Source organism: Canis lupus, chromosome 12 (assembly GCF_048164855.1).
Source record: "Canis lupus baileyi chromosome 12, mCanLup2.hap1, whole genome shotgun sequence".
Taxonomy (NCBI): Eukaryota; Metazoa; Chordata; class Mammalia; order Carnivora; family Canidae; genus Canis; species Canis lupus.
Window position 1 is genome coordinate 44,361,795 of NC_132849.1, and position 19,195 is coordinate 44,380,989.

Here is a 19,195-nt window from a genome sequence, read left to right on the forward strand (position 1 = left end):
TTGGGGTATAACAAATTTATTCTCTCACAGTCTGGAGGTTGGAAGTTCAAGATCAAGGCGCTGGCAGGGCTGTTTCTTCTGAAGTCTCTCTCTGTGGCTTGCAGATGGCCATCTTCTCCCTGCGTCTCCACATGATCTGTCCTCTAGACCCATCTGTGTCCAAATGTTTTCTTCTTATGAGGAGACCAGGCATATTGCATTGGGGCCCACCCTCATGACTTCATTTTACTTTGATCACCTCTCTAAAGACCCTTTCTCCCATTATGGGCGTATTCCAAGGTACTGGGGTTAGGACCTGAACAAAGCCCGTGACAAGGGCCAAAGGCATATTTTAGCGGAGATCTCCGAAGTCAGAATCCTGCAGAGTGAGGGCAGGACTGCAGGGAGGGAGGGAGGGGGCAAAGATCCCTTGACTCCTGCCTTGTTCTGAAGTGCCTGGCTCTGGTGATCACTAGGGCTTCAGCCCTTTTTTTGCCTCGCAGAAAGGAAGGAGCTGGGGTCCCAGGAGAGTTGGACTCTGCTTTTCGTGGGAACAGGTTTGGGGAGTACAAGAACAAGGGGACCTAGGGCCCCCTAGGATCTTGGGGGTGACTTGGTGCTTACTCATGTCATAGTCCAATGCTGTGTCTTTTCTCTGTCACTTCTCTCCCCTCCTTGTCTTCCGGGCTGGTCATCCCCATCCCCATTGCTGAGGTGGGACTAAGGAATCCCCAACCTCCCCCCCCCCAACCCCACCCCCACCCCATCCCTCTGCCCCACCTCAGGCCTGCAAAATCTCCTTTACCTCAGGAGGGGAGTCTCTTTGCCCAATAATTCACTTACCCTTCCTGGGCTTCTGTTTCCTTGGCTGTGGAATGGCGCTGGGAGGGACCCCAGGGGGAGAGCCTAGTGAGCCCCAGGCCAATGGGAGCCCCTAGAAATCTCTTGGGGGTTCTTTTTTTTTTCTTTTTGGGGGATTCTTGCTGGACAGTCCTCTCCTTGTTGATGTAGGTTCTGGGAGAGATTGAGAGACACTGGTTATCGCTAACCACCCCCGGGGCTGGGTGTACAGACCCATCTAGCTGCTCCCCCTTCTCCAGTACACCCTGTGGGGCTGGTGACCTTGGCTTTGGTGTGCCATAATCCTGGTCCATCAGCTAGCATGGGAGTCACCCACGTAGGGCCTGCTCATCACCGCGCCGAATTACCAGGCTGTCTCTTAACTGTCACACATACTTCTAATGTGCCTGGTACACCTTCCTGTAAGTTTTATTTTTAAAATTTTTTACAAGATTTTATTTATTTATTCATGAGAAACACACAGAGAGAGGCAGAGACAGGCAGGAGGAAAGCAGGCTCTTTGTGGGGAGCCTGATGTGGGACTCCAACCCAGGACTCTGGGGTCATGACCTGAGCCAAAGGGAGATGCTCAACCACTGAGCCCCCCAGGTGCCCCTGTAAGTTTCAGCTGAATTGTTTTTCTATACTCAGTCTTTCAAGTCCGTAGTTTACATAGTAAATTCAACTGCTCACAGCTTTACACATTTAGTGAAAAAACCCAGTGGTTCAGTCTCAGAGAAGAAAAGAGGACATGGGGGTGGGGAAAGAGCTGAAGTGGTTGCCAAAGCATCTTGGTGCTGGGTGTGGGAGAGCCCAGAGAGAAGCTGAAGAAACAGCAGGGCGGGAAATGAAGGTATGGCTGCCTTGGCTGGGGCGTGCCTCTTCCTTGAGATTTTACACAGCCTGGCTTTAGGAGTTGATTGTGAACAGCTCTGCTCACATAGAATTCCTCAGAGAACTGGAAAGCCTGGGGTGGTCCTGGGAAGTCGGCTCCCTCCACCCTCACCGTGGTCCTTATCCTACCCCTCCCCCAAGACCCATGAGGCCTGGGGACAAGAAGCTCCCTTGGGGGAGAGAAGTGCCTTTGAGAGAGGGGCTTTGTGTCTACATGAAACCTTTTTCTTTCCTGATTTGAATGGCATAATCATAAATACTTCCAAACCAAGGAGATGGAATCTCTGATATTATAGTCAAGATGGATAACCCAGTGGTGACATTGGAACTGGTCTCATGACTGTCTTTTTACAAGAAAGCCTGTCATGTTAGGGAGGGGTGGGGTCTGACCTGTACAGCCCCAATAGGGGGAATTTAGAAATAGTTGGTGGAAATGACAGTTTTTTCTGGAGTGAGAGGTGACAGGGATGGCAGAGGCTGCCTTGGGAGGTAACAAGCTCCTGGCCACTAGAGGAATCTAAGGAGAAGCCAGAGGGCTTTGCAGGGGGCTAGCAGGGAAGAGGTTGTTGGAGAGAAGATTCAGGCACAGGAGTATGGATAGATTGGCTGGATACTACACATATTCCAGAAGCTGAGTCTTTGATTCTCAGAAAAGGCTTTAAAAAAACAAATTTTATTTTGAGGCACTAACCACTATGCCTCTTGTGTCTTGTGGTAGGATCTTGTGGTAGGATCTGGGTCCCTCTGAGGCTGGCTGCTCCTGTTCCTTGCTGCTTTTCCTGAGGGGACGTTCCAGGTGAGTGTCATGCTATCATCATTTTAAGTAAGCTTTATGCCCAACGTGGGGCTTGAACTCACAACACTGAGATCAAGAGTCACATGCTCTACTGACTAAACCAGCCAGGCATCCCAAGTGTCATGCTTTTTTTTTTTTTTTTTAAAGATTTTATTTATTTATTCATGACAGACACAGAGAGAGAGGCATAGACAGGCAGAGACAGGCAGAGGGAGAAGCAGGCTCCATGCAGGGAGCCTGATGTGGGACTCGATCCCTGGTCTCCAGGTTCACGCCCCGGGCCCAAGGTGGCGCCAAACCGCTAGGCCATCAGGGCTGCCCAAGTGTCATGCTTTTAATTAACAGCATAGTTGGGTTTTCAGTTCTCTGGGTGTCTAAACATTATCTGATAAAATGGAGTGTGTACCATGTGCATGTACTTGTACATTGGGGAAACTGAGGAAGCTTGAAAGGCTGAAGAGACTTGGAGAGACACTTGTTATGTGCAGGGATGGTTTCGTATGACAGAGGACTGAATTACATTCTCTCACCACAGCCTTGGCTGGCATTTCAGGATATGGCCCTCTGCCTTGTACTCTGATAAGCCCTGCCTCCATGCAGGCTGACAGACACCTGGGGCTGGAGTGGCGTAGGGACTGTCCGGAACATAATGAATGTACAGTGAGAGCCACCTTGTGAATGCTCTTCAGCTCAGATGGAGACTCTGAAATGAAAGTCTCTCGTCTCTCTACTGGATCGAGCTGCATTTGGTTCTGTCTAAATGCCTCTACAGGCTGGGGATTTGGAATCGGTTGTACATTCTCATCAGTTTAGCCAGTGAGAACAATAGCTGTTATCAGCAGGGATTCAAATATATAAACATTGAGGCCCACATCTGTTTTCTTTTTTCCCCAATTGGAAAGATGTGAAATTACATAATTTGAAAAACAATTTTATTGAATGTTTAAAATGACAAAACTAGCATTCTCTTTGCAAAATATTTAACGATACAGAGGTGCACGACGGAAAGTTAATGATCTCTCCTTCCTTTCCCAATCCCATGCCCATATAGACAGCTTGGGTTGGATCTTTCTACCCTTCTCTCTATATGCTTGCAGACATACACAAACACAAACTTAAAGTTACTTTGAAAGATAACAGCTATTTATTTATTTGAGAGAGAGACAGAGAATGAGCAGTGGGGAGAGGCAGAGGGGGAGAGAGAGAGAGAGAGAGAGAGAGAGAGAGAGAGAGAAGCAGACTCCCTACTGAGCAGGGAGTCCAATGTGGGGATCGATCCCAGGATGCCAGGATCATGACCTGAGCCAAAAGCAGGTGCTTAACCAACTGAGCCACCCAGGTGCCCCTATAATTTTCCTTTTTAATTATTTTTTTTAAATGTATACATAGAGAGGGGAGGGGAGGGGCAGAGAAAGGGAGGGAGAAACCCAAGTAGAGTCCACACTGAGCATGAAGCTCAATGCAGGGCTTGATCCCACAAAGATGAGATCAGACCTGAGCCAAAACTAAGTCAGACACGTAAGTGACTATACCGCCCAGGCGCCCCCCCCAGTTTTCCTTTTTTACTTATTATATCATGAAAGTCCCTCCAGACCAAAGATATAGATTTTATTTTTATTTGTTATTATTTTTTTGTAGCGGGAAGAACGGGCAGAAGTAAAGGGAGAGAGAGAATCTTAAGTAGGCTCCACGGCTAGCATGACGGAGCCTAAGGCGGGGCTCAATCTCAGGACGCTGAGATCACAACCTGAGCCAAAATCAGGAGTCCAACACTTAACCAACTGAGCCACCCAGGTGCCCAGATATAGCTTTTATTTGTTAGTTTTATTTTATTTTATTATTTTAAAAAGATTTTATTTATTTATTCATGAGAGGTACAGAGAGAGAGGTAGAGAGAGAAGCAGGCTCCGTGCAGAGAGCTTGATGTTGGACTTGATCCCGGGACTCCAGGATCACACCCTGGGCCGAAGGCAGGCGCTAAACCACTGATCCACCCAGGGATCCCCTATATGTTAGTTTTAATAGCTATGTAATGTAATATGGGTATGCCATATTTCATTGTGTGGATATACTATAGTCGGCTTAACCATTCAGGTAACTTCCCATTTTTTGTAATAACAGAAGAATAAGGAGTGAGCAAAAATAGATACAAGTGTCTATGAGAACTTAATGTATAGTATAAAGGAGGCCTTTTCATTCTATAGAGGAAAATTCAATAGGCACTTTACTTAATAAATAATGCAGGCATATTTTGCTGGTCATCTGGAAGAAATTAGACTCCTATATCATACCATATATATGAATACATTTCTCCCAGAAGTAAAAAAATATTTGCAATATATTTGACTTAATAAGGTTAATATCTAATATATAAAACTTTCTAGGGGTGCCTGGGTGGCTCAGTTGGTTAAACTAACTCTTGATTTCAGCTCAGGTCATGATCTCAGAGTTGTGTGATTGAGCCCCACATCAAGCCCTATGTTGGGCTCAGCACTCATCTGGGAGTCTGTTTCTCCCTCTCCTTTTTGCCTCTCCATCCGCTTGAGCTCTCTCTTTCTCAAATAAATAAATATTAAAAAAAGTTTCTACAAATTGATAAAGAAAAGTAGGTAAAAGATATGTAGGATTGGGGCAGCCCCGGTGGCTCAGTGGTTTAGCGCCACCTTCAGCCCAGGGCCTGATCCTGGAGACCCGGGATCGAGTCCCACATTGGACTCCCTGCATGGAGCCTGCTTCTCCCTCTGCCTGTGTCTCTGCCTCTCTGTGTCTCTCATGAATAAATAAATAAAATCTTAAAAAAAAAAAGATATGTAGGATTTACAAGAATGGAAGGTAAATGACCAATAAACACACATGTAGCCTCTCTGGTGGTTAGGGAAAATATGAATTAAAAAAAGATACTAGGGATCCCTGGGTGGCGCAGCGGTTTGGCGCCTGCCTTTGGCCCAGGGCGCGGTCCTGGAGACCCGGGATCGAATCCCACATCGGGCTTCCGGTGCATGGAGCCTGCTTCTCCCTCTGCCTGTGTCTCTGCCCACCCCCCCCTCTCTCTGTGACTATCATAAATAAATAAAAATTAAAAAAAAAAAAAGATACTATTTTTTTTTCTTATTCACATCTATGGCTCAGGTGTCTTCCTGTTCCAGTTGGGAGCCTCAGGGTCCACCACCCAGGGCCACAGAGCCACAGTCTACAGGGGACTCTCCAGAAGCTGGTTTATGGACCAGCCAGACAGTAACAGGAGCTAACTGAATTCTTGGGGGCAGGTCATAAGTGAGATGGTACAAAAGTGAGGGGAGGGTACTAATCCAATGAAGATGATGAGAGATATCTCTCAAACTCATCAAAGAACAGTAGATCTATAAGTATGAGCAAACTCACAGAGCTGCATGGGGATGTACCTGGGGTGATGTGGAGATGGGTGAGGATAAAGGAACTTCATGGAGGCAGTGAGTGGGAAGTGAGTGGGGAGAGGAAGAACTGGCTGTGGGCTTCCCTTTGGTTATCCAGTCTACTTTCACTGTTGATTGTTGATATTCCCAACAAGGAATACTCAACAGTATTTCTTTCTTCCAAGCTATGATCTGGGTCCCTCTGCTTATGGTTTTTCTGTTATGGGTGACTTGCTTGACCATAGCAGCAGGAAGTAAGGATGGTTGTCTACACCCATCTCTTCAGTGCCCTCTTGGTTACTTTGGTTTCTAGATATTATAATTATAATTTAGAAGCAAAGCTGCCTAGTTTACTTAAAAAAAATTATTTTTTAATGTAATTTCTACACCCAACATGGGGGTCAAACTCAGAATCCTGAGAACAAGAGTTGTATGCTCCAACAACTGAGCCAGCCGGGCACCCAAGAATCTGCCTAGTTTAAACCTCTTGGACTTTGAAGAAGTTTCCAGAGGCTGACAGATGACTGAACATGTAGTACCTCAAAATTTCTAACATGGGTAGTATACTATGGAGTCCAGTCACAATTCATTCCTTCACCCACTCATTCATTTGTTCACCCGGTAAGTAGTTCTTCTGAGCTGAGACCTGGGCTCAGAAATGGGGACATGGGGCAGCCTGGGTGGCTCAGCGTTTAGCACCGCCTTCAGCCCAGGGCATGATCCTGGAGACCCTGGATCAAGTCCTACATTGGGCTCCCTGCGTGGAGCCTGCTTCTCCCTCTGCCGGTGTCTCTGCCTGTGTGTGTGTGTCTCATGAATAAATAAAAAATCTTAAAAAAAAAAAAAAAAGAAATGGGGACACGGAGACAAGGATGACACAGTTTCTGCTCTCCTGGAGCTCAGGGCAGCGTTGCTTACCAGCCAGCTCTGTGAGTGAAGAAAAGCCTTTCTTCTCTCTGTGGTTCAGTTTCTGATTTTTAAGAGAAAGGCTGTGCGGGGTGGCTCCTAGGGTCCAATTATGAAGATTCTAAAATTCTGCATTTACTGAAGTTAGAGCTTCCAAGGCACAGTTATTACCTAGCTCTTTTGGTGAAGAGTGGCAAACGTGGTCTCTTTGTCACCTGTGACTGCCTCCAGCTTAGCACCATGCCAGTGGGGTGGCATTCTGCTGGCATCCCTGAAGCATGATCCCACCGCTGCAGACAGCTCACAGTTGGCGTTAGCCCAGGCAAGCCACACAGCCTCATCCGTCAGCAGCGGGTCTCCTCCGGTGCCTGGCGCCCTCTGCTGGATGGAGACTCTGGGTTCATGTTTACAATATAAACTGGTTCATGGATATTAAAAAAACTTTTTTTTTTTAATTGTGGTAAGATACACATAGCATAAAATTTACTATTTTAATAATTTTAAAGTGTACTGCTCAGTGTTAAGTATATTCAGATTGTTGTGCATCCATCACCACTATCCATCTCCAGATCTCTTTTCCTCTTGTAAACTTGTACCCATTAAATTTTAACTCCCCTTCCATTCTCCCCCAAGCCTTAAGCCCCTGCCAATCACCATTCTACCTTTGACTTTATGTTTTTGAGTGTTCTAAGTACTTCATATAAGTGGAATCGTAGGGTATTTGTCTCATCGTGACTGGCTTATTTTGTTGAGCGTGGTATCCTCAAGTTCCATCCATGAGCATGTGGGAATTTCCTTCCCTTTTAAGGCTGGATAATATTACATTGTATCTATATGCCACATTTTACTTATCCATTCATCTGTTAATGGACACAAGTTGCTTCACATTTTAGTTACCGTGAATAGTGCTGCAATGAATGTGGGTGTACAAATCTCTATGGGATCTCGGTTTCAATTCTTTTGGGTATTGCTGGATCATATGGTAAATCTATTTTTAATCTTTCTAGGAGCCACTATACTGTTTTTCACCATTTTGCCTTCCCACCAGTAGTGAACAAGTGTTCTGATTTCTCCACATCTAACGCTTGTTATTTTCTGCCTTTTTTTTTTTTCTAAGATTTATTCATGAGAGACAGGGAGAGAGAGAGAGAGGCAGAAACATAAGGAGATAGAGAAGCAGGCTCCATGAAGGGAGCCGGATGTGGGACTTGATCCCGGGACTTCAGGGTCTTGCCCTAGGCCAAAGGCAGGCGCTTAACCACTGAGCTACCCAGGCGTCCCTATTTTCTGCTTTTGTTTTGTTTTACTAATAGCCATGCTAACAGACGTGAGGTAGTATCTCATTGTGGTTTTCGCTGGCACATTCCTAATAATTAGTGACATAGAGCATCTTTTCATGGGCTTATTGGCCATTTGTAGTATCTCCTTTGGAGAAATGTCTATTCAAGTCTTTTACCCTTTTTTGAATAAGTTATTTTATTGTTTTTGAGTTTTAGTTCCCTATATGTTCTGCTATTAATCCATTATCAATTATGATTTGCAAATATTTTCTCTTTCTGGAAGTTGCCTTTTGCTCTGTTGATAGGGCCCTTTGATGCACAAAAGTTGTGAATTTTCATGAAGTCTAATTTGTCTATTTTTTTCTTTTGTTGCCTGTGCCTTTGATGTCATATTCAAGAAATCACTGCAAAATCCAATGTTGTGAAGGTTTTATCCTATGTTTTCTTTTTTTTTTTAATCTTTTTTTTTATCCTATATTTTCTTCTAAGAGTTTTATAATTGTTGCTCTTACATTTAGGTGTTTGGTCCATTTTGAGTTGACTTTTCTATATAGTGTGAGGTAAAGGTCCAACTTAATTTCTTTGCATGGGAATATTCAGTTTTTCCAGTAATATTTGTCAAAGTGACTGTCTTTCCCCTACTGTCAGCCATTTGGCCATATATGCAAGGGTTTATTTCTGGGCTTTTTATTCTATTCCATTGGCCTGCCCGTCTTTATGTCAGTGGTCATTTGGACCGCTGTCCTACTGAAGACAACTGAAAAAGCTGGACAAATATATATTTTTTTCCCCAAAAAGTATTAAAATGCTAAAAAGATAGTGATTGCTTATTAGTAATTACTGATCCAAGAGCAAAGAAAGGATGGATATCTAGAGATGAGCTCTTTAAAATTATTTTTTAAAAAATATTTTACTTATTTATTCATGAAAGACACAGAGAGGCAGAGACATAGGCAGAGGGAGAAGCAGGCTCTACGCAGGGAGCCCAATGTGGGACTCGATCCCAGGACTCCAGGATCATGTCCTGGGCCAAAGGCAGATGCTTAACCGCTGAGCCACACAACCATCCGAGCTTTATTTTATTTTATTTTAATATTTTATTTATTTATTCATGAGAGACACAGAGAGAGAGGCAGAGACACAGGTAGAGGAAGAAGCAGGCTCCATTCAGGGAGCCCAACATGGGACCTGATCCCAGGTCTCCAGGATCATGCCCTGGGCTGAAAGCGGCGCTAAACCGCTGAGCCACCAGAGCTGCCCCCTAGAGATGAGCTTAACAGCAGATTCAACCTAACATTTTCTCTTGGGAGTTTGCCAGTCCTGAAGAAGTAGTCAAGAAATGAGCCATGTTTTTGGCAGCCTTGTAGGATTAGAGAGAAAAAGGTTGAAGTACAAGGCCTCCAAGGTAAGCAGGATAAGCGTATTGGCTGTACCTTAGGAATAAGGTGAATGAGAGGAAATTCAGACCTGAGGCAGACCTTGGCTTTGAAATCATCTGGGTGGCTCAGAAAATCTCAAGCTCTGAAGTTGAATTAAGTTGGTTCTAAATTTTAGTGCCTCCAGGCACCTGGTAGAAACAACAACAACAACAACAATGCTCTCTAGAGAAAGAAATCATTCTATTCAAGCTATTTCGCTTGGATGTGTCAGGCATACTATCAAACGTAATCAAGCACCAAAGAGAAAAGAAAACCGAGGAGTGTGAATCAACAGAAAACATGAATAGAAACAGATCCACAGGGACTCTAAATATAAGACTCATCAGACACAGCCTGCAAAGTACTGTGCTTACTATGCTAAAAGATTTAACAACCAAGCTCAACATTTTCAGCAGGAAACTGGGAACTATAAAAAGTGACATGAGAGGGGTGCCTGGCTAGCTCTGTCGGTAGAGCCGGCAACTCTTAATCTTGGGATTGTAAGTTTGAGCCCCACACTAAGTGCAGAGCTTTTTAAAAAAAAAAAAAAAAAAAAAGTGACATGACAATTTTGGCAACAGTCAAATAGAAATTCTAAAACAACAACAAAATGCAGTAACTGAAATTAAGATTCAGACAGGTTTTTTTTTTTTTTTAAAGATTTGAGAGAGTAAGAGCATGTGTTGTATGTGGGGGAAGGGCAGAGGGAGAGAGAGAATCTCAAGCAGACTCCATGCTCAGCATGGAGCCCGATGTGGGGCTCCATCTCACAGCCCTGAGGTCATGACCAGAGCCAAAATCAAGAGTTGGACACTCAACTGACTGAACCAGCCAGGTGCCCCTTGGTCAGGTTTAAAAGTGGATCATACATAGCTGAAAGAAAATCAAATAATTCCAAGGCAGGGCAGAAGAAACAATTGGGTGTGCAGCAAGGGATAGACAAAAGGATGGAATACAGAAGAGGGAAAGAAGCATTATCAAGGATTTGGTAGTAAGACGGAAAATCAGCAACCCAGAAAGAGGAGAGAGAATAGCGGGAGGCATTATTTGAAGAGATGATGGTTGAGGACTTTCCAAAATTGATGAAAAGACATCGTTCCCTATTCAGAAAGCCCAATAAATACCATTAAGATAAGTAAAAAGCAAGATAAACAAAAATAAATCCACACATGAGAGGTCATAATGACATTGTATGACACCAAAAATGAAGACAAATCTTTTAAGGAGAGATAACCAGAAAAATAATGTTAGCTTCAAGGGGGCAACTGTTGGCCTGACGGCTGACTTCTCATCAGCAATCACAGAACCCAGAAAATAGTGGAATCCGCTTTCTCTCGTGAAGAAAGAAAACAGCTGCCAATCTGCAATTCTCTACAGTTAGAGCCTGGACATGGATTTGCAGGGATGGGGAGATGAGGAGACGGGCCAAGAGTAATGAGGTCCTGAAAGCCAAGGCTGATGGACAACAGGTGCTGATCCCACAGACCCACGAGAGCAGGATCCTCAGCTTGCAGTGGGGAAAGGGAGGAGCACCATGACCCACGCAGCCAGATCTTCACAAGACAAGGCAACTAGGAGCCTCGAGTCCCTCTGCCACCGGCTGTGCCCAGGGCAGACTGACGGAGGACCAGTTGCACTGTTGAGGTGGCAGCTCCCTCAGTGCTCCTTCCGTAGCACTCGAGTCTCTTCCCCATCCCAGTACAAGTCTGGACACTTGGGTCTCTGCACTCTGGGGTTGTGGGGTGAGGTGGGGGAGCAAAGCCAGGGAGAGTAAGGAAGTTTATGCTTCCTAATAAGTGGATCTTATTTTTTTAATTTTTAAAAAGGTCTTAAGAGAGAGAGTACAAACAGGGGGAGTGGTAGGCAGAGGGAGAGGGAGAAGCAGGCTCCTTGCTAAGCAGGGAGCCTGATGTGGGGCTCGATCCCAGGATCCTGGGATAATGACCTGAGCTGAAGGCAGATACTTAACCGACTGAGCCACCCAGGTGGCCCTGCAGAGTGGATTTTAAATATGGATTTCCTCAGCTCTCTCCAGCAACTAGACCCAGCCAGGCCTGTCTCCTCCCAGCAGGCTGGAAGACTCTCTGCAGGGGAGCTGGCTAGACTGAGAATGGGCCTCTCCAGCAAAGGTCTCAGCCGACCATTCCCCAGCAGGCTCCTGGGCAAGTCCCATCAGTGCAGACTCCCCAGGACCTTCCCTATCTGCCACTTTTCATTGTAAGAGTTGTTAAACATTAAAGGAAAACCTCGTGAGAAAATCAGCTTGTAAAACAGAGACTGTGGTAAAAACAAAAACCATAACAAAAAAATATTATAAACATCCTTAAAAAGGCATTACATCCATGAGACTGGGACTTGTGTCTTTAGGCTCCAAGCTCCTTTCTCGCCCTATGAGATCTCTGTAACATGAGGGGTTAGAAGGCGGCCAATTGTTTTCCCAGACTCTCCTGCAGCTGCTTCTGGTTAGGTCCTGCCAGAGGAAAATGCTGGTGGGGCCTGGAAAATGGGAGGAAAAAGGAGACATTTGTCTTTTGTGGTCTGGCGGGGCCTGTGGCAGCAGAAGCAGCAGAGGACGAGGGCATCCTTGGGTCATTGGTGGCCTCGGGAACACTGGTTGGAACAGTGGCTCCAAGTTCCTGCTCAGAAGCAACTGTGCGGCTCTAAGGCGGTGCTGGTGGAGGCCACACTTGCAGCAGAGCAGCTGTGGTGAGGGCCGCGGGCACTGGAGGCTTCCCAATCTCTGGGTAGCACCTTCTCTTCCCATTTGCTCTTCTAGCCCTAATATTATTTAGTCAATATTTTCCATTAAATTCTTCTTTGATTGAAATATCTAGGCTGGTTTCTGTTTTTTTCAATAAACACTGACTGATTGGGATACTATCATAAATATTCCAAAACTAAGAGTTCCTAGCTATTAAAAATGTGAAAGCAGAAATAAAAGAACAACAACAACAAAAAGAAATAAAAGAACAAATGGAAAAATAATGTTGATGGAATCATCCAGAAAAACAAACACAAAATTCCCAACAAGGTAAGTACTCAAAGTTTACAGTAAACTGTAACAGAACATAATTATGATGTGAGTTACTTATTCTCATGCTTCCCCGTAAATACCAGCTGGTGGATCCTGCCAGACATGTGACATCTGTTACATGTGTCCTGGGTAGTACAATTTAATTTACTTATTTAAAAAAAAAATTTTTTTTTTTTTTTAAAGTAGGCTCCATGCCCAACCTGGGGCTTGAACTCACAACCCTAAGGTTGAGTTGCATACTGTAGAGACTGAGCCAGCCAGGCACCACTGGTTAGTACAATTTTAAGAGAGCAGAGATGTCAATTAAAAAAAAAAACAAAACAACAGGGGATCCCTGGGTGGCCCAGCGGTTTGGCACCTGCCTTTGGCCCAGGGTGTGATCCTGGGGTCCCAGGATCGAGTCCCGTGTTGGGCTCCCGGCATGGAGCCTGCTTCTCCCTCCTCCTGTATCTCTGCCTCTCTTTCTATGTCTATCAAAAATAAATAAATAAATCTACAAACAAACAAAAAAACAAAACTAAAGACAGGGTAGCCCGGGTGGCTCAATGGTTTAGCGCCGCCTGCCCCCCAGGGTGTGATCCTAGAAACGGGGGATCGAGTCCCATGTCGGGCTCCCTGCATGGAGCCCGCTTCTCCCTCTGCCTGTGTCTCTGCCTCTCTCTCTGTGTCTCTCATGAATAAATAAATAAAATCTTAAAAAAAAAAAAAACCCAAACGACTAAAGACAGACTATAACCTTCTAATTAAAGTACTCTGAGGGATCCCTGGGTGGCGCAGCGGTTTAGCGCCTGCCTTTGGCCCAGGGCGCGATCCTGGAGACCCAGGATCGAATCCCGCGTCGGGCTCCCGGTGCATGGAGCCTGCTTCTCCCTCTGCCTGTGTCTCTGCCTCTCTCTCTCTGTGTGACTATCATAAATAAATAAAAAAAAAGTACTCTGACAAGAACTTTAAATATATTCATAAAGTAAATATAGTTTATTTGATGTCTGTATAAATAGGACTTGTTATGGAACAGGAAGAGGTTTTTCCAAAGGGTTAAAATTTATTCAACAACAGAACTTGGTCCTTCCTTTCAGTTTGTCTCAGAATGTGGTTGCCTGAGGTATCACTGTCAGAAGTGATTTCCATCACATGCAAAGTCTGAAAGTCTTTTAGTGGCACTTTCCGTTTCTCTAGAAAACACTTTAACTGCTTTTGGATGGAACAGGAGGCAAGGTTTTTATCTGCTCACACTCTACTCTATGGGAGCCCAAACACACCCCGCCATTCTCTTGTTTGAATGGTGGCCGCTTGGAAAACAGCGTACAGATGGAGAACTCAACATTAACACACACAAAAAAATGTAGTATCTCTATACGCGCTAACTGTAATTTTGCTTTACAGTTTTTTCATTAAAGAATTCTTATTTTTATTATCGCTCCACAAAGAAGTTCTAAAAAACACCTGTAAAAACTTTGAAAAGGCACTCTAAAACTCCAGAATGAAAAATTCTAAAGTATAAATCATGATACGTCTTCTATGATTTATAAATAAGAATAAGTTCTACAAGCTAGAATTTCTGAATGACTTTGACAGGAATTTACTCAAAGGAACCAGAACACCAGTACTTAAAAGATTTTCTATTTTAACCCCAACTGAGTTTTTAAAAAGCTACACGTGTGTTGACAAGCAGGGCCCACACATCACTTGCTGCCACCACTCATGATGAGGTTAACAGAGGGACAGGGATTTGTGCCTGGAATGTGCCAGGCTCCTCCATGCAGCTGACAGAAGGGGTCGCGTTTTGTTTTGTTCCCTGGTATTTTACAGAAAATATACATATGGTAAAAAAATTTAAACGGTACAGGAAGATCTCGAATAATAAAACAATATCCTTTTTTCCCACAGCCCAGAAAATCTGATAACTTCAAAATGATTCCGCAGTCATGTGACCAATTTGCATTATGAAGTGAACCTTGGAGACTCAGTTCTCTGGAATGACGCTGATTTTCTCATGTATTACCTCTGTTACAGAGGAAAGCCATGCAGTCTTCTCCTTCTTAAATAAACCAATTACACAAGCAACATGCACACTGCTCAGAGATGGCCAGTCCGGGCACCTCCTTGGGTTCCACGGGTCTGTTCCTGGCTCTGGACAGTGTCCCTGGCGTCATCCCTGCAAGTCAGGTATCACATTTACTATCAAGGCAATTTCAAAAGTAAGAAAACTTCTCTTAATCAAAATGAGTCATCTGGTCCTTGTAAAACAGAGGCTGAACTCTGCCAGGTTCGTGTTGTCTGGTCGTTAGTAAATAGATAAATATTTTTATTTAACATTGTACAAAAGGACAGGAACCATAGACTCCTAAGCATTCAAGCTAAAACCAAGTCAAACCTTTCCTAGATAACAAAGGGAAGGTGAGACAGCAGGGACCACGGATGGAAATTCCTCCACATAAATGCCCATCCCAGTGATGGGCAGCTGGGTGCTTCTTCCCCCAGGGGTGCTCTCTCTCTGGCGAGCAGGAAAGGCTTACAGAGATGGGGCCAGGGCTCAGCCAAGCCCTTCCTGAATGCCTCGGATCCTCCTGGCCAGCTGTACATCCTTCGGGAAGAGAGTAACACGGCCAGCATGTAAGGAGAGAAGATAGGCGTCCTCAAAGAGATGAACTAGAAATGCTTCTGCAGCCTGGGGGCAGATAGAAGAGTCCAAGGATTGACACCCGAGGGGGCATGAGCTACTTTCTTCTCTCAGAGCCCGCGGTGCTTAGTCCCTGAGGGTTTCTGGGACTGTCTGCAAGACTGCCCACAGAGTGAAGGGGAGCCTGGGAATTCTGCTACCACCCAACAGGGATCTGGCCTCCACACCCTGGGTGTTCCTTGATGCTCTAAGGAGGCAAGAATCCCGTGTGGCATGCCTGTCAGCCCTGTGCAATTCCGGAATGCCTTTCCCCCGTTCTCACCCAACTGTACCTGGGCCCCCTTCTTACCTCTTGCAGGGCCAACAGGGCCTGGGCTTGCCAAGAGAAGTCCACACCGCGTGTGAATTTAACACATATCTCTCTCACCTGTGAAGGAGTGGGGATGGGGAGCCAAGGGGAGTGGAGTGGGGAGGAGTGGACAGTAAAAGAAGAGAGATTCAAGGGGGGGATCCCTGGGTGGCACAGTGGTTTAGTGCCTGCCTTTGGCCCAGGGTGCGATCCTGGAGACCCGGGATCGAATCCCACATCGGGCTCCCGGTGCATGGAGACTGCTTCTCCCTCTGCCTGTGTCTCTGCCTCTCTCTCTCTCTGTGACTATCATAAATAAATTAATTAATTAAAAAAAATTAAAAAAAAAAAAAAAAGAGAGATTCAAGGGAAGGTCGACTCTTTCTATGAGTCTCCAAGAATCTTCATTTCTGTGATACCTCCGTGGTTCTTAATCTTAGGACCTAACTAGTAGCTGATGTCCATTCCCTGGAGCTTAGGAATTGGCATGTCTCCCCTATTGGTGGTGGGGAGAGAAGGAGGCAATCTCCTAGGGTAGGAAGACGGATGATAGCATGGATGGATGAGATGGTTCCTATTTATATAATCAAAGAGTACAGTTTCAGAGGTGGTAGGGTTTAGAAATTAATTCCATAAAGAACCAGAAGGTGTCCTTGGTGGGCTCATGGTTTCCAAAGATGGAGAGTCCTCTGCCAGGTTAGAGAAGAGGTCCCTTAGCATTTTGGGCAAGAGATGACAGGGTCCCCACCACCTGGGAGATTTAAAGAAAGGAGGTAGTAAAAAAAAAAAAAGAAGAAGAAAAAAAAAGAAAGGAAAGGAGGTAGCATGGGGGCGGGTGGAACTCACCAGGCGGCTGAAGGGGTTCTTCCTTAACAACAGGTTTGTACTCATCTGAAGCTTTCGGATCTCCTTCATAACCAGATGTTTTCGGGAACCAGGGTGACGGGAAGAAGTGCCTGAGCAGAAGAGTTGGGTCATCAAGTACAGTGGTCAATGGGAGATGCCTCACAGCTTGGCTGAGATAGGCAAACTGTCAAATCACTAGTCTCTGTTAAGTTGCACAAAAGCAGATTTCAGTCTATCGTTTACTATCATTATCTTCAGCAACTGTTGAACAGCAGAGAGTTGCTAAATAAATATTGGTTGAATGAATGAGTCATCCTTTGAGGATCTTACCCTCAATAATGATCCTTTAAGGGTATTATCTTAAATGCCAATTCTTCATGAAGGCTTTCCTGATTCCCAATTGCTTCTAAATTGATTCATGAAGGCTTTCCTGATTCTCAATTGCGTCCAAACTGATAGGTCACCTCCCTGCTCTGAGCCCCACAGTACTTTGGGCATCTCTCCTATCTTTCCCATCTGGATTGGAAACTCAGTTATTTTGTGTTTAAGTCTTTCTTTTCTTTTTTTTAAAGAGCTGGAACGAATCTGTAAGGTTTTCAAGCACAGTTCCCTGTCTCAGTTATCCTGAGGCCCAAAGAGGTGAAGACAATTGGCCAGAGCTTATTTGTGGCCAAGGAGATGTGCATAACTTGGTGCCCGTGTTGGGTCACCAGGCTATGGAGCCAGAGCCTTTGGCTCAAAGCCTGGTTCCAAAAACAACAAAAAAGAAAAAAAAATCTTAAAAATACCTCCCAAAGTATAGGTCAAAGAAGCCAAACTCTGATCTGAGATTAAAAACACAAGAATACAAAACAAAGTCGAAGAGGAAACTTAATGGATATTGACTATTAGAAATGAATCAAAAGTCTACATCTCAAAACTTATAGCTAAATGGTACTAGAAGAAAACATACAGGCTAGAGATTGATTCTCCATTAGAAAAGGAAAGCATTAAAAGACACCTAAATATTCAACTCAAGTGTTAGGAAGAGAATTATTAAATTAAACCAAAAGCAGATAACCAAATATTCAAGATAATAAGCCAAACTAATGAAAAAGAGAGTAAAACAAAGAATAGTTCTCTTGCTGGATAATTAAAACCAAGGACCCAAAAAAATGAACCTCTCATAAGCTGAGCAAAGAATAAAAAAAGAACTCTATGAAAACTTACATTTTTTTTTAAAAGATTTTATTTATTTATTCATGAGAGAGAGAGAGAGAGAGAGGGGCAGAGGGAGAAGCAGGCTCCATGCAGGGAGCCTGATGTGAGACTCGATCCCGGGACTCCGGGATCACGCACTGGGCCGAAGGGAGAGGCTCAACCGCTGAGCTGCCCAGGCATCCCGAAAACTTACATTTTGAAGAAGAAAATTAATTTCAGAAATGTTACTCAAGGTCCAGCCAAGGAAAAAGGAGCCACACCAAGTAGTAAATCCACGTTGGGGGTGGGGGATTTATTAGTGAACTAATTACAGACTCTTAGAAGAGCTGCACGAATAAACAGGTGACAGGGAGGCAACCCAGAGATGCCTGTGCTCTGCAGCTGGCACTGAAGACATTATCTCTGGGTAGGGAATGTGGGCCAGAGAAACAGGCCAGTGTCCAGGGGACTGGTGACATTGAGGAGAAAGGAGGTGGCCCCACACTCAGGAGCCATGCTCCCCCCACCACTGGTCGGCAATCCACCGTCACTAGGAGGCAGCCTTTAATAGACAGACATGGCAGTCACAGAAAATGGAAGGATGACCACAACCCAATCTCCCCAATGTGAGAAGGACAATGCCATGAAAGGAAGGAACCAAACTCAATAAACAAAATGACCAACACTGGAGGAATCGGAGTTAACAGGGAAAAAAGAGACTCTGAGAAAAACATGTGTAATAAATAACCTCAGAGGAGTAGGAGATGTGAAACCCAGGCCACAGAATAAGCAGTAATGAATGTAACCAACCAGAGATCATGGGGAAGAACTGGGGTTAGATGTTCAAGAGTTGGGTCTTGCAGTGTCAACATAAGGAATTGGTATTTTTAATCCCAAATGTCATGGGAAACTGGGAGAGTTTTAAGCAAGACAGAGAGGAGATCTGCTCACCTTTTATTTACTTATTTTTTAAAGATTTATTTATTGGGGCTCCTAGGTGTCTCAGTTGGTTAAGCATCTGACTTCGGCTCAGGTCATGATCTCAGATGGAGCCCCCTATGGGGCTCCCTGCTCAGGAGGGAGTCTGCTTCTCCCTCTCCCTCTCCTCTGTCCCTCCTCCTGCTCGTTCTCTCTCTCTCTCTCAAATAAATAGGGAGAGAGCAGAGGGAGAGGGAGAATCTTAGGCAGACACAATGTTGAGCACAGAGCCCACCCATTGTGGGGCTCCATCTCACAAGCTTAGGATCAGGATCTGAGCCGAAACCAAGAGTCAGATAGTCAACCGGCTGTGCCACCCAGACACCCCAATCTACTTACATTTTAACAAGGAGTCCAGCTGCAGAGTGAGGAAAGAACTGAAAGGGACAAGAGTAGAAGTGAAGCAGCAGCCAGGCCAGGATACTGGTGGTGGGGACTGGTGGGTGGGAGTAGAGCTGACAAGTGGGCTGATTCAGGTTTTGACTTGGAGGCAGAACTGCCTGGACCTACTTGTGTATGGGGATATGAGAAAAGAATGTCTCACAGGTTTCTGGCTTGCACAACTAGACAGTGCTGTGCCAGTCACTAAAGTGGGGGAAACTGGGCACGAAGAGGTTGGAGGGAGTAACCCAAAGTTTGGTTTTATTTATTTTTTAAAAATTTTAAAAGATTTTATTTATTCAT

At 44.8% G+C, this 19,195-nt stretch overlaps 2 protein-coding genes and 1 long non-coding RNA gene across 5 annotated transcripts in view; 1 reads left to right on the plus strand and 2 right to left on the minus strand.

Moving 5' to 3' along the window:
* The window catches only part of LOC140601598 (uncharacterized), a 33,522-nt gene extending 17,921 nt beyond the window's left edge, over positions 1–15,601 (plus strand). The window contains exons 2-3 of the long non-coding RNA XR_012004595.1: positions 2,432–2,509; positions 14,427–15,601. This is a non-coding gene — a long non-coding RNA (uncharacterized lncRNA). The remainder of the gene's footprint in view (positions 1–2,431; positions 2,510–14,426) is intronic.
* Positions 1–19,195, minus strand: part of CENPA (centromere protein A) — a 22,361-nt gene continuing 3,166 nt past the window's right edge. Inside the window, exons 2-6 of one of the 3 annotated variants that reach the window (XR_012004592.1) lie at positions 16,355–16,464; positions 15,509–15,586; positions 15,056–15,207; positions 823–993; positions 1–153 (exon numbers count right to left, since the gene is read on the minus strand). Coding sequence is in view for 2 of the 3 variants with exons in the window: in XM_072770754.1 (XP_072626855.1) it covers positions 15,073–15,207; positions 15,509–15,586; positions 16,355–16,464 (323 nt within the window). In the remaining variant the exon portion in view is untranslated. Of the gene's footprint in view, positions 154–822; positions 994–13,485; positions 14,695–15,055; positions 15,208–15,508; positions 15,587–16,354; positions 16,465–19,195 lie in introns of those variants that run through there. The other 2 variants (XM_072770754.1, XM_072770753.1) reach the window with 2 other exon arrangements.
* The window catches only part of SLC35F6 (solute carrier family 35 member F6), a 26,675-nt gene continuing 20,965 nt past the window's right edge, over positions 13,486–19,195 (minus strand). The window contains exons 7-10 of the transcript XR_012004591.1: positions 16,355–16,464; positions 15,509–15,586; positions 15,056–15,123; positions 13,486–14,694 (exon numbers count right to left, since the gene is read on the minus strand). The gene's annotated coding sequence lies outside the window, so the exon portion shown is untranslated. The remainder of the gene's footprint in view (positions 14,695–15,055; positions 15,124–15,508; positions 15,587–16,354; positions 16,465–19,195) is intronic.